Source organism: Micromys minutus, assembly GCF_963924665.1.
Source record: "Micromys minutus genome assembly, chromosome: 1".
NCBI classification, from domain to species: Eukaryota; Metazoa; Chordata; class Mammalia; order Rodentia; family Muridae; genus Micromys; species Micromys minutus.
The window spans coordinates 242,982,470-242,994,481 of record NC_137969.1 but is presented as its reverse complement, the minus strand read 5'-3'; the positions used below and the strand labels follow the sequence as shown (position 1 = coordinate 242,994,481).

The 12,012-nt window shown below is 41.4% G+C and overlaps 1 protein-coding gene across 1 annotated transcript in view; it reads left to right on the top strand.

The window, feature by feature from the left end:
• The window catches only part of EFCAB11 (EF-hand calcium binding domain 11), a gene marked incomplete at both ends in the record, with an annotated part of 163,899 nt that overhangs the window by 3,595 nt on the left and 148,292 nt on the right, over window positions 1-12,012 (top strand). The window contains one exon of the mRNA XM_080915964.1: window positions 1,171-1,216. Within this exon, the coding sequence (XP_080772090.1) occupies window positions 1,171-1,216 (46 nt within the window). The remainder of the gene's footprint in view (window positions 1-1,170; window positions 1,217-12,012) is intronic.

Below are 12,012 nucleotides of genomic sequence, written 5' to 3'. Positions count from 1 at the left end.
GACGTGGGTTCAGAGGAGTCGGTGGATATGGCGCCAGGAGACGGGAGGCAAATAGAGTTTGAGGCGTTAACTGGTGTTCCCTGTACATTTGATTGTTAGAAACTATACGGAGTTCTGAGGTCCTTTCTCTTAAATACAGGAGCCTTAACGGGGTAGAGAGGTGGTGGTGGGGGCTGGAGGTAGATTTGGGGCTCAGTTTATAAGGGGTAGCTCAAATTGGAAGACTAAGAGCTATTCCATAGGAAGCTTCTGCAGGCTGTGAACAGAAGTCCAGGGAAAGAGCTTTGGGGAAGCCGGCACTTAAGGATGGGAGTGGAATTCATTACAAAGATGGACGAGGACCCATGGGGAAGTGACACGGGAAGGTGCAGGGACTCAAGATTATGGAAGAGTCAAGACTGCGGCAGCAGCAAACAAAACAAAACAAAACAAAAGACCAACAGAAAAACAATTACCATTAAGCCACTATCACCAAAGGGAGGTAAATGATTCTGTGTTCATATTTACTGAAAGCAGGTCTCAGAGCTTTACACGTGGTGTGTTCTCAGTACAGTGATTTATGTTGTTTAGGCAAAACCAAGCAAAACACTAGAAGAGACCAAACTGTTAACAGTGGTATCTCCTAAATTCAACAAGTTATACACATGTCTCTGCACTGATCATGTATTATTATATTACCTTATTTATTAATAGGCTCTTACCACGTAGCCCATGCTGGTTCAGTGTCCCCCTTCCTTCCCCAGTCTCACAAGCCCTGGAATTACAGGTGTAATTCCACCTGGAATGAACCCGCCACACCTGGCTTCGGTTACCTTTAGCATCAGGAAAATTGAAAAATAAAGCTGTTATAACAACTACTTGTTTTTTAATATAGCAGAAACATTTTAGGTTATAATCTATCTATCTAAAATGGCTGAAGTGATTTCATATATTTAAGCTATTGGTCAGTGGAATGAAATTTTAGGGACTGTTATGGTAGATCTGTATTTGCTGTGGATGTTAGAGAACAAGAAAAATGACCATCAGAATGTCAAATGAAGTTATTGTCTACTAGGTTCAACGAAGCTGGCTTCCCATAAAACATGTGTCTTCCCTTAGCCCAGGAAATCAGAACTTGTACTATGAAACATCAGATAGTTTCATGTCCTCTACATCTTTCCTCTTTTCTAGATAGAAGCGGATGCTGTGATGTCCTCAGCAAACCCCAGCACTTCTGGTAATACAAAAGTTAATATTTTTTTAGTAGATGGTCAAAAAGCAGAAATTAAGAACAATGAGATAAAACATGTAGTTGCATCTCATTTTTAAAAGAAAGCTGTAAATGGAAAAGAAATTTGCTAATATACAAAGAAATGGGTTTCATTATAGTATTTGCATACACGTTTGTCCTCACTCATCACGGTCCCCTCCCCCGCTGCTGGTTCCCTTCCTCATGTCATGTCACCCCACACTGCCTTCTTGTCACATGAGTTCTTTAACTCTCTCTTCTTTCTTCCTCTCTTCCCTATAAGATCTCTTCATTCCCTCTCATGTTCTCCTCCATTTTTCTAATGGATACATAAATTAATATCTGAATCCCATATTTGAGAGCGTTATTCTGAGTTGGGCATATTTCACTTACCACATAGTTCTATTCATTTCCTGCAAATGCCATGACTTCATTTGTCTTCATGGCTGAATAAAATTCCACTGTTTTAAATTGTCTTGACGCATTCGTCTTTTGATGGCCATCTGTGCTGGTTCCATTTCTGGAGTGTTGTTAGCAGCACAGCAGTAAACATGGATGTACAAGGCTCTCTGGAAGGACCCAGGAAGGATTAGCTCAGCCATCCGGTAGTTCGAGCTTCAGTTAAACCTTTGCTTCTTTCTATAGTGGCTGGACCAGTTCAAATTCTCACTAGTAACAACAACCCTCGGTTCCTCTTTCCCCATACCCTTGCCACCATTGTGGTATTTATTTCTTCTTTTTTCTTAGGGGTGCACATTTGTTATATGTTATGTTGGCTTTCAGGGAGATCATTTCTTTCAAGAGAATCGTGTGCTTTGACCACATTTACTGTCTTTTCATTCCTTTCCTATAGCCCGACCTTTGACTTTTGTCTTCCGCCATTAATTTCCTTTCTCTCAATGTTTTTTTGTTTGTTTTTGCTTTCGTGTGTGTGTGTGTGTGTGTGTGTGTGTTGGGGGGTTATGTTTGTATAAAGAATTCTAGGACCAGCAAATAAGAGAAAATTAGTCTTTTTATACCTGACTTATTTCTATTAATGTAATGATCTCTGGTTGCACTCATTTTATTTTTCAGACAACAACATCATTTTATTCTTTTTATGGTAGAATAAAACTATTGGGTATATATATATCACATTTTCTTTATCCATTCTTCGGTTGATAGACTCATAGGGCAGTAGCATACTTTTGTGATTGTAGTGGCTCAAGAAATATTACATGTAGTATATTTGTGTGTGTGTGTGTGTTTGTGTGTGTGTGTGTGTGTGTGTGTGTGTGTGTGTGTATTGAGAAATGGGGTTAATAAGATGACTTACTGGCTATGGACCAGCTAATCCAACAAAGGCTGGCTATGAATAGAAAGTCTAAGAATTCAGAAGTTGTTCAGTCTATGATGCTAGATCTCTCAACAGTCTTCCGTAGCTGTTAGAACCCCGAAGAAGTAGGCTCTAATGGCACTGAGAGACAGGACTTGCTAGCAAAGCAAGGACAAAGAAACAAAGACAAAAAAAAACCCCTTTCATGTCCTTATATAAGCTTCCAGCGTAAGGTGTGTCTCAGATCATGGTATGGGTGTCCCATTTTAAGACCTGGATTAGAGGTGGAACCTCTTACTTTAAATTAAGCAGAAATCCCTCACAGGTGTGTCTTCTATTTTTTTGGATTATAGTTTACTCCATATGTAGCCAAGTTGATAACCAAGAATAGCCATCACATGAAGGTATTTCTATGCTATGTTAATTCACAGTCCTTTAAAAATATACTTAAAAGGGTATATTTTCATTCTCTATTCTTATTTAGTATGACCAAGTAAGTATTAGAGGAATAACACAAGAGAAAGAACTGAAGGGGATACAAGAAAGAAACAACCTAAATTATGCCAATTTGGAGATGATGAGACCCTAAAGGAGTGGTTTCCAACCTGTAACAGCAGGTCTCCAACACCTTTGACAAGCCTCTATCTCCAAATAGATTTACATTCCAATTCATGATAGTAGCAGAATCGCATTTATGAAGTTGCAGCAAAAATTGATGGTTGGGGAATCACCACACATAAGAAATTGTACTGAAAGCTTGAAGCATTAGGAAGGTTGAGAACCGCTAAAGACTCCATCAGAAAACTCTTTAAAATGACAAGCATTCAGCAAAGTAGAAGGATATAAAATCAAAAGACAAGAATCAGGAGCTTTTCTCTATTCTCAATAAATAATCAATATTGTCTTAGGGTTTCTATTCCTGCACAAACATGACCAAGAAGCAAGTTGGGGAGGAAAGGGTTTTTTCAGCTTACACTTCCACATTGCTGTACATCACCAAAGGAAGTCAGGACAGGAACAGGGTAGGAAGCAGGAGCTGATGCAGAGGCCATGAAGGGATGTTACTGGCTTGCTTCTCCTGGCTTGCTCATCTTGCTTTCTTATAGAACCCAGGTCTATAAGATGGCACCACCCACAATGGGCTGGGCCCTCCCCCCTTGATCACTAGTTGAGAAAATGCCTTCCAGCTGGATCTCATAGAAGCATTCCTCAAGGGAGGCTCCTTTCTCTGTGATAACTCCAGCTTGTGTTAAGTTGACTACAAATTCAGCCAGTACAAACATACTCAGAAAGAAATCAGGAAAGCAATCCCATTCATAATAGATTTAAAACCAAAAATAAAATGAAATAAAATCTAACAAATGAAACATTTCTACAGTATAAAATTTAAAACAGAGAAGAAATTAAAGCTGGAAGGTAGAAACACCTCACTCGTGGATTGGCAAAATCAGCATGGTGAAAATGGGTATGTACCAGCAAAGACAATCTACAGGTTTATTGCAGACCTATTTAAATGTCTCCATTGGACTGGAGGTGTAGGGCTCAGGGTGTTCAGGGCACCAGACATGACAGACATGTGTGCTGTTTCAAGAGGAGAAGCAACCATAATAGGTAGATAGGCCCAGTACATAACTATAGTAACAGTCAAATTTTAAAAGTTACTTCTTAAACATCAACCAGGAATGAAGGATCTCAGACAGGACTGTATGTCTACTAAGATCTATTGTGTGTACTTAAGCAAGCAGTAACAGATACATTGACTGGAGAGAACTCTGCATGTTAACTTGATTCAGAAACTGAAGCACTGAGGAAATAAGTTAATTGTTAGTAGCACTTATTTTTTTTAATGCTAAAGGATTAATAAGTATTAAAATGATATTTGGAAGGGGAATAAGAGAATAAAGTATGAATATGTGGAAAGTATTAATGTGTGGGTGTGATGGTTTGTATATGCTTGGCCCAGAGAGTGTTACTATTAGAACGTGTGGCCTTGTTGGAGTAGGTGTGTCACTGTGGGCTTTGGCTTTAAGACCCTCATCCTAGCTTCCTGGAAGCCAGTATTCTGCTAGCAGTCTTCAGATGAAGATGTAGAACTCTCAGCTCCTCCTGCACCATGCCTGCCTGGATGCTGCCATGTTTCTGCTTTGATGATACTGGACTGACCCTCTGAACCTGTAAGCCAGTCCCAATGAAGTGTTATCCTTAGAAGAGTTGCTTTGGTCATGGTATCTGTTCACATTAGTAAAACCCTAACTAAGACAATGGATTATAGGTGGGAGAGGGTTAATATGTGGGTTAGAGACATAATAAATAGTAGAGGAAATATAGAATAAGTACAGCTAAAAACTCAGAAATTCAGGAAAGCCCTATGATGAGTCATCAAAGTTACATTCAGACAAGTTGTAAGCCAAAACCATACAAATACGATAGTTTGAATTATCAACTTGATATATTCTAGAACCAACTAAGAAGAGATTCTCAATGAGGAAATGCCTCAGTTAGATTGGCATATGGGCATGTCTGGGGGTTATTTTGTTGTTAATTGTATTAATGTGAGAAGACCTGGCCCACTGTGTGGCATCATTCCTGAGTTTTGGAATCCTGGCCTGCCTAAGGAGGGGGACAGAGCTAAGCACAGTGCACACACTGGCATCCACTCTCCCTCTTCTCTAGACTGGCTGTGACTGGCTGCTTCAAGTCCTTGCCTTGCCTTTCCCCCTAGTGACAGAGCACAGCCTGGATTTGTAAGCTGAATAAACCCTATTGCCCTTAAAATTCCTTCTGTCTGGACTTTTTTTTTTTTTTTAATCAAAGCAACAGAAATGGAGACTCCAGTAAGCGAAATAATAAAGCACCAATAAAGTTAAAAGTAAGAGAAAGAAACTGCAGTAGGAGATGTTGTGACCTCAGTATCTTCCTACTGGGATGGATGGAGCTTTCTGCTTCTCCCTCAAATGGCTTTGTGGTGTCTCTGCTGACGTGGGGAGGGTTGTTCATGTCAGTTACTCACAGCTTATGTCATCGTGTTCTTCCTGCTGTGGGGACTTGTGTTCTCTCAGTCTGAGCCCCACACCTTCCACTCGCTGCCAGCAAACAGCTTCATCATGTCTTGTGTTTCCATGTAGAATTCTGTGTGGGTGTGGCACCAAAGAGTGTGGAAGGCCTGGCTAGTTGGGTTTACCTTTGTAACAAGGAGTCTCTTCCTGGGTGCCAGATTTACTCATGCCTGCTATGGGAGCTGTCCTGCATGCTTCCTGTGTTCTGTGACACCGGCTGAGGCAGTGGTTGAACAGTTTTTTTCACAGGTTGGTTCCTGTATAGTATCTCCTACTGCAGATTGTATAGAGGCACCTTCTCATCCACAGCAGTGGTTCATTTAGTTGTCAGCTTGGCACAGTCAAGAGGGTCTCGGTGACCATGGCTCCGTTGGACATGCCTATGAGGAGTTTTCCTTAATTGGGTTATTGGGTATGGGAAGCCCCACCCTGAGTATGGACAGCACCATCAGGGGCTGTGCTCTGGACTGTATGAGGAGAGAAAGCAAGCCGAGCCCTGAGCAGTGGCGCATTCCCTTCTTTCTGTTCTTGCTGTGGGTGACATATGACATGGTGACATGTGTCGTAAGTCTGCCATGACAGCAGTGACCTGGAATAGTGAGCTAAAATAAACTTTTCTCCCCCAGATCTTTTGTCATCAGGGTGTTTTATCACAACAACATAAATTAAACTAAGGCATCCACTGTCTTATCCAGAAGTTCTTTTCCTTTTGATGTAGTTAATTTACAAGCATAGCGAGTTTATAATAGGAAATTTTAAACCATTCAAAAACATGAAGACAAAAGTGTCACTTAGAATTTAACATCCATAGGATGATAACATTTTAATTTTCTGTGTGTGTGGGGGGGGGATTGAACCATTTGCTTGTCTTGTTACTGTGATAAAATATCTCACAAAAGCAGCATAAGGAGGAAAGGGTTTGTTTGGCTGCTGTTTCCTGGGAGGAGTTTGAGGTGGCTGGTGACATCTCCATAGTCAGGAAGGAGAGACCAGTGAATGTACACTCACATTTAGCTAATCTAGACGCTCCCTCACACACATGTTGAGTTTCCATGGTGATTCTAAATCCCTTTGAATGACCAATCAAATGAGCTGTCACAGACCAGGTCTTACTGTGTAGCCTCAAATTTTGATTTCCTGTCTCAGCTTCCCGCATGCAGGGAACACAGGCATGCCCCATCAATGGGAACAATTGACTGGCTGAGGCTAGGGGAAGTCGAGAGTTCATTTTTTTAGGATGTTAAATTTCATAAGTCTTAATCCACATCAGATTAATTGAATGTTTGCACGTGGAACTCAGGAGAGCTCTGGGGTGAAGAAATAAAATTAGGACTATAAGCAGGTAGATGATTTTTAAAATCATGTGTGGAATGAAATGGCATGGGCAGAGATTGGTGGACTAAGAACTTAATGGTGGGATCAGGGTGAAGATGAGGAAAAGGTAAGTGAGATTTAGAAGTGACAGATGGGAAATCATGAATGTTGGTTGATAAGCCAGAGAAAGCGGTGTTTTATAAAGAACATGGCCAGTCATTCTTAAGTATGACTGCCAGGCCAGGTAGCAGGAGTGAGGAGTGGCCACTGTAGTTGGCCACCTGGAAAGCAGAATTACAGTGTGTAGTGATGTCACCAGCCAGGCTAGAGCAGGTTGGACACATCGGGGTGATAAAGTTTGACCGTTGGAGTAGTTGGTAAGACTGGCATGGCCATGGTCAGGAAACATTCCCTTTGTTGTCTGTTAAGAGGTGGCAGAACATGTTTCTGTGCTTAGTAAAACGACACAAAGAAGGAGAGGAGTTGGGGAGGGAGAGGGAGCCAGCTAAAAGTGGGCAAGCACCAGGATCCAGGATCCAGATCATGTTGATTTGGTTGTTCAAAACCATGCCTTTCTTTGGGAAATAATTTGAAACTTATAAAAGCTACAAAATAAAAATAGTAAGAAAACAGCTTTATACCATTTATCCAAATTAATTTATTGTTATTATCTTTTAATTAATTTGCCTTATCATCTATTCCCCTATACTATATTTTCCCCAGTACATTGTTTTTTTTAAATCCAATTTACCATCTATATTCTGTGTTTATCAATTGATCAAATAATGTCTTTAATACCATCTTTCCTTTTTCACTCCAAGAATTAGTTTTTGGTGTAATATTTCTATAATCTGGAATGTTTCTGTAACATTTTAATACTTTTGATAACTTTGGTGAATATAGAGTTCTCCTCACTTTCTGTTTTAGTTTTAAAGAACAGTCCACTTTAAATATAAAGGCACACCGTTCACTGGTAATGCACACCTTTAATCCCAGTACTTGGGAAACAGGCAAGTTTGAGGCCAGCCTGGTAGGTAGAGTGAGTTCCAGGACAGCCAGGGCTACACAGAGAAACCCTGTCTTAGTTAAGAAGGTGAAAAAATATATAGTACTATATATATCAAAAGATAACTTTAAATCAGTCAGAAGATAAAGTACAGTAATCTGTCTTGAGAAGGACTATTTCAGGGTAAGTGTGATGGTTTGTATTTGCTTGGCCTGGGGTGTGGCACCATTAGGAAGTATGGCCTTGTTGGAGTAGGTGTGTCACTGTGGGCTTGGGCTCTAATACCCTTGTCCTAGCTGCCTGGAAGCCAGTCTTCTCCTAGCAGCCTTCAGATGAAGATGTAGAACTCTCAGCTCCTTTTGTACCATACCTGCCTGAATGCTGTCATGTTCCTGCCTTGATGATAATGGACTGAACCTCTGAACCTGAAAGCCAGCCCCAGTTAAATCTTGTTCTTGTAAGAGTTGCCTCTACATTCCTGTGGATAATGGAGCAAGTAGACCCCCAGCACCATCAGCCAGCAGCCTGACCCAGTTGTCATGTGTAGAGTTCTCCCCTCAGGAACTGCTGGGCAAGTTCTTCCCAAGTCTTTATAGTACCTTTCATACAACAGATCACATCATACGGTATATTTGCTCTTTGTGGTAAAATTATACTAGAGCCAATAGCAGGGGATGTCCAGAGAAAGTCCCAGCGATTTGGAAACTGAGTAGCACATTTCTCAATAACACAGAGGCCAAGTAAAGTCAAAGGGAAAAATTAGAAAACATTTAGCTCGAAATGGTAAAATTTCACATCTTTATGAGGTGCGTTGAATATAGTTCTCAGGAACTAGGAAGTAGTGCTAAGTTTCTGTCTTATAAAAAAGCAAATCAGTCTCAAGTCGGTGCCATCAGCTTCTACTTTTGACTACAAAAAGAATAGCTGGTCTGAATGTGTATGCCTGTATTTATATGTGTACTGCAGAGGGGACCCTAAATAAATGGAAGAAAGGAAATTATAAAACTAAAGTGGAAATCAGTGACACCAGGAAGAGAACTAAAAATGGGTTGTTTGTTTGTTTTTAATGAGTGACTCAATAAAACTGTTAAGCCTGCCCACATAGCTGGGGTGGAAGGGATTACCAGTGCCCTGGATGACAAAGGTGCCACCATGGTTCTTTAAAGGATAATAAATCACTAGATTCTTGAAAGACAAGCTAGTAGGAACCTAAGCAGAAAGAGCGAATGGGCACAGTACCACTTCTATGAAAGAGATGGCATTTTTAGTGAAAACCCTGTAAAAGAAGCTCTAGGCCAGATGGTTTCGGTGCTGAGGTCTGCCAGGTATCAGAGGAAGGATAAGTAGTACCGGGATTTGCAGTCTCTGCTGTCTTTCTTTTAAACATTTATTAAATCATAGTCATGTTTGTCCAAGCATTTGGTGTCTCTTTCTCTCTACTTTTATATGTTGTGAAATTTTACACTTATAATTTTTAAAATGTGAAGAAAACAAAGTAGACATTTTTGCACACACCTGTAGCATCTAATGAGTAACACAGTTTTATTCAGTCGCTTAGATTTGTTTGCAATCGCAAGCCTCATTCTTGCAAACCTTGTCTAAGTATCAGCCCACAGACAGCATTCCTGCTGGAGAGACTGCTGTAACTCACTGTCAGCCTGGGCTCTTGCCTCAGTCCCCTCCTCACTGACCAAGCCTAAACTGTTCTTTACTGTTCCTTTGTGATACTAGGGATTGGACCCAGAGTTTCACGCCTCCAGTCCAGTGAGCCATATCCCTAGCTTTTCAATACCTTCTTTGTATTGCAGGAAACACAGTGCTATGAGATCTTTAAATTGTTACATACATTTTAATTTACTGTATGATATGTTAAGATATCTTTTTCTTTTAAGATGTATGTTATTTTATGCATGTGAATGTTTTGCCTGCACATATGAAGGTACATCATATAAATGCCTGGGACCTGTGGAGTCAGAAGAGGGCTTTGGATCCCCTGACGCTGGTATTACAGATGGTTCTTGTTGTTTTTTATAAAAAGAAGAGAGTGTCAAGATATGCTTTATAGAGCCAGGTATGGTATGGTGGGAGGGGGTGCCTCTGCAGGCCCGTGCTGAAGCATCTCTTTCCCCTGAGGGACCAGCCCTACAACTGTAGTAGAGGGGGGGAGGGGAGCATAAACAGCCCCTTTTATAGTAAGCCAGGCCCACCTGGGCAGAGCTTAGAAGGAATGCTTACTGGTGTGTACCACTGTTTGGGTGCTGGGAGCTAAACCCAGGTCTTCTGCAAGAACAACTACTCTTACACAGAGCACCCCTCAAGTGAAATACCTTCTTGGTACTTAGATGGGAAACATTTCTTTACTCATATTTTTCAATTTTATGCACATGTGTTTGCTTTTCTCACAAAGGACAGAAGAGGGCATTGAATTCTCTGGAACTGGAGTTACAGGCGTGTGTGAGTGATGAGAACCAGCATGCTTCTAATAACTGAACTAGCTGTCCAGCCCATTTTACTTTTTAATACACAGACTTAGATACCCTGTATGAAGTATGGCTTTTAGAACAATAATTTCAGAAGAATGGGTGTTTTATATAATTCTTATCTTAATATAGCTTCCCTAGGCTTTTACTTTTCTGTTAAAAATTTTCACACTTTGAAAATATTCAAAATAGTTTCTTTGATGTTTAATTAATTGTAATGTCTCGGTGGGACCTTTCCTACACTCTCCCCCTTAGGGTTTCTGTGTCTTTATTCCAGTGTACAGGGGTTGTCTTTTAGTTTGCTGGTTCCTTAGTACTGCTGAGGTTTCTCTATTCCAAGAGCCCCTGGTAATCAGTGGACTATTCCAGTAGGGCAAGGTTCTTTCCTCACCATTTTTTTCTGTGGTATTTCTCTGTCCTGGGCCCTCTGGTACGTTAAGTATGACTGTGGCCAGAAGCACCTCAGCAGTCATTATTTGCATAGGTCTCTTTCTTATGTATGTTTTCTGAATTTTAATTAAGGATCTGACCTCCAGAAGAGTGTCCTTGGTCTGTGTTTTTTCCCCTGTTTGAGCTAGAGTCCCATACAGCTCAAGCTGGTCTGAAGCTCTCTAAGCTGAAGATGTCTCCACTCCCCCAGTCTTGGGACTTCAGGCATGGGCTCTCACACCTGGCTTAATGCAGAGCTGAGATTTGAACTCAGGGCCTCTTACATGCTCTTACACTCTATCAGATGAGCTATTTCTTAACTCCTCCCACCCCAACTGAACAATTTTTTTCATTAACTGGAGGAATTAACTGAGAGATTACCTTGACTTTCTGTAGTTCTCTGAAGTATACACAGAGGTTTGGATTCTGAAAGAAAGATCTTCTAACTCTTTGCCTGTGGACATAAATGTTGATGTCCAGGGTAACTTTTCCTACACTCAGTATGTTCTTAGGCCTCCTTCTGGTAAATACTCTGTCACATTTAATAAGATATAATCATGGAAAGGCATCTGCAGATGAGTTAAATTCATATGGTTTCACGCTGGTGTCAAAAGTGGCGTGTGTATTGAAGGATAGAGTCAGGCTTCCTGTCATTCCAGAGACAGTGCTGAGTGTGAGTGCTCTGCAGTGAGGTGGGGGCTGAGTGTGAGTGCTCTGCAGTGAGGTGGGGGCTGAGTGTGAGTGCTCTGCAGTGAGGTCGGGGCTGAGTGTGAGTGCCCTGCAGTGAGGTCGGGGCTGAGTGTGAGTGCCCTGCAGTGAGGTCGGGGCTGAGTGTGAGTGCTCTGCAGTGAGTGTGAGTGCTCTGCAGTGAGGTCGGGGCTGAGTGTGAGTTGAGTGTGAGTGCTCTGCGGTGAGGTCGGGGCTGAGTGTGAGTTGAGTGTGAGTGCTCTGCAGTGAGGTCGGGGCCTCTCTGCTGTTTGCTGTCTCTGCTCCCTTCTCTTCCTTCGCTTAGTTCTGATGTCTGAGAACAGTTTGACTTGTGGCCGAACATAGCTTATTCCATGAACTTCCATTCCTGATTCGTGGTAGAATGCTGCCTTCACGCAGAGGGCTTATCATCTTCAGTAGTCATGGAGCTTCTTTTCCACAGCTTAATGTGCAGGTGCAAATCCTCCGCACTGAGT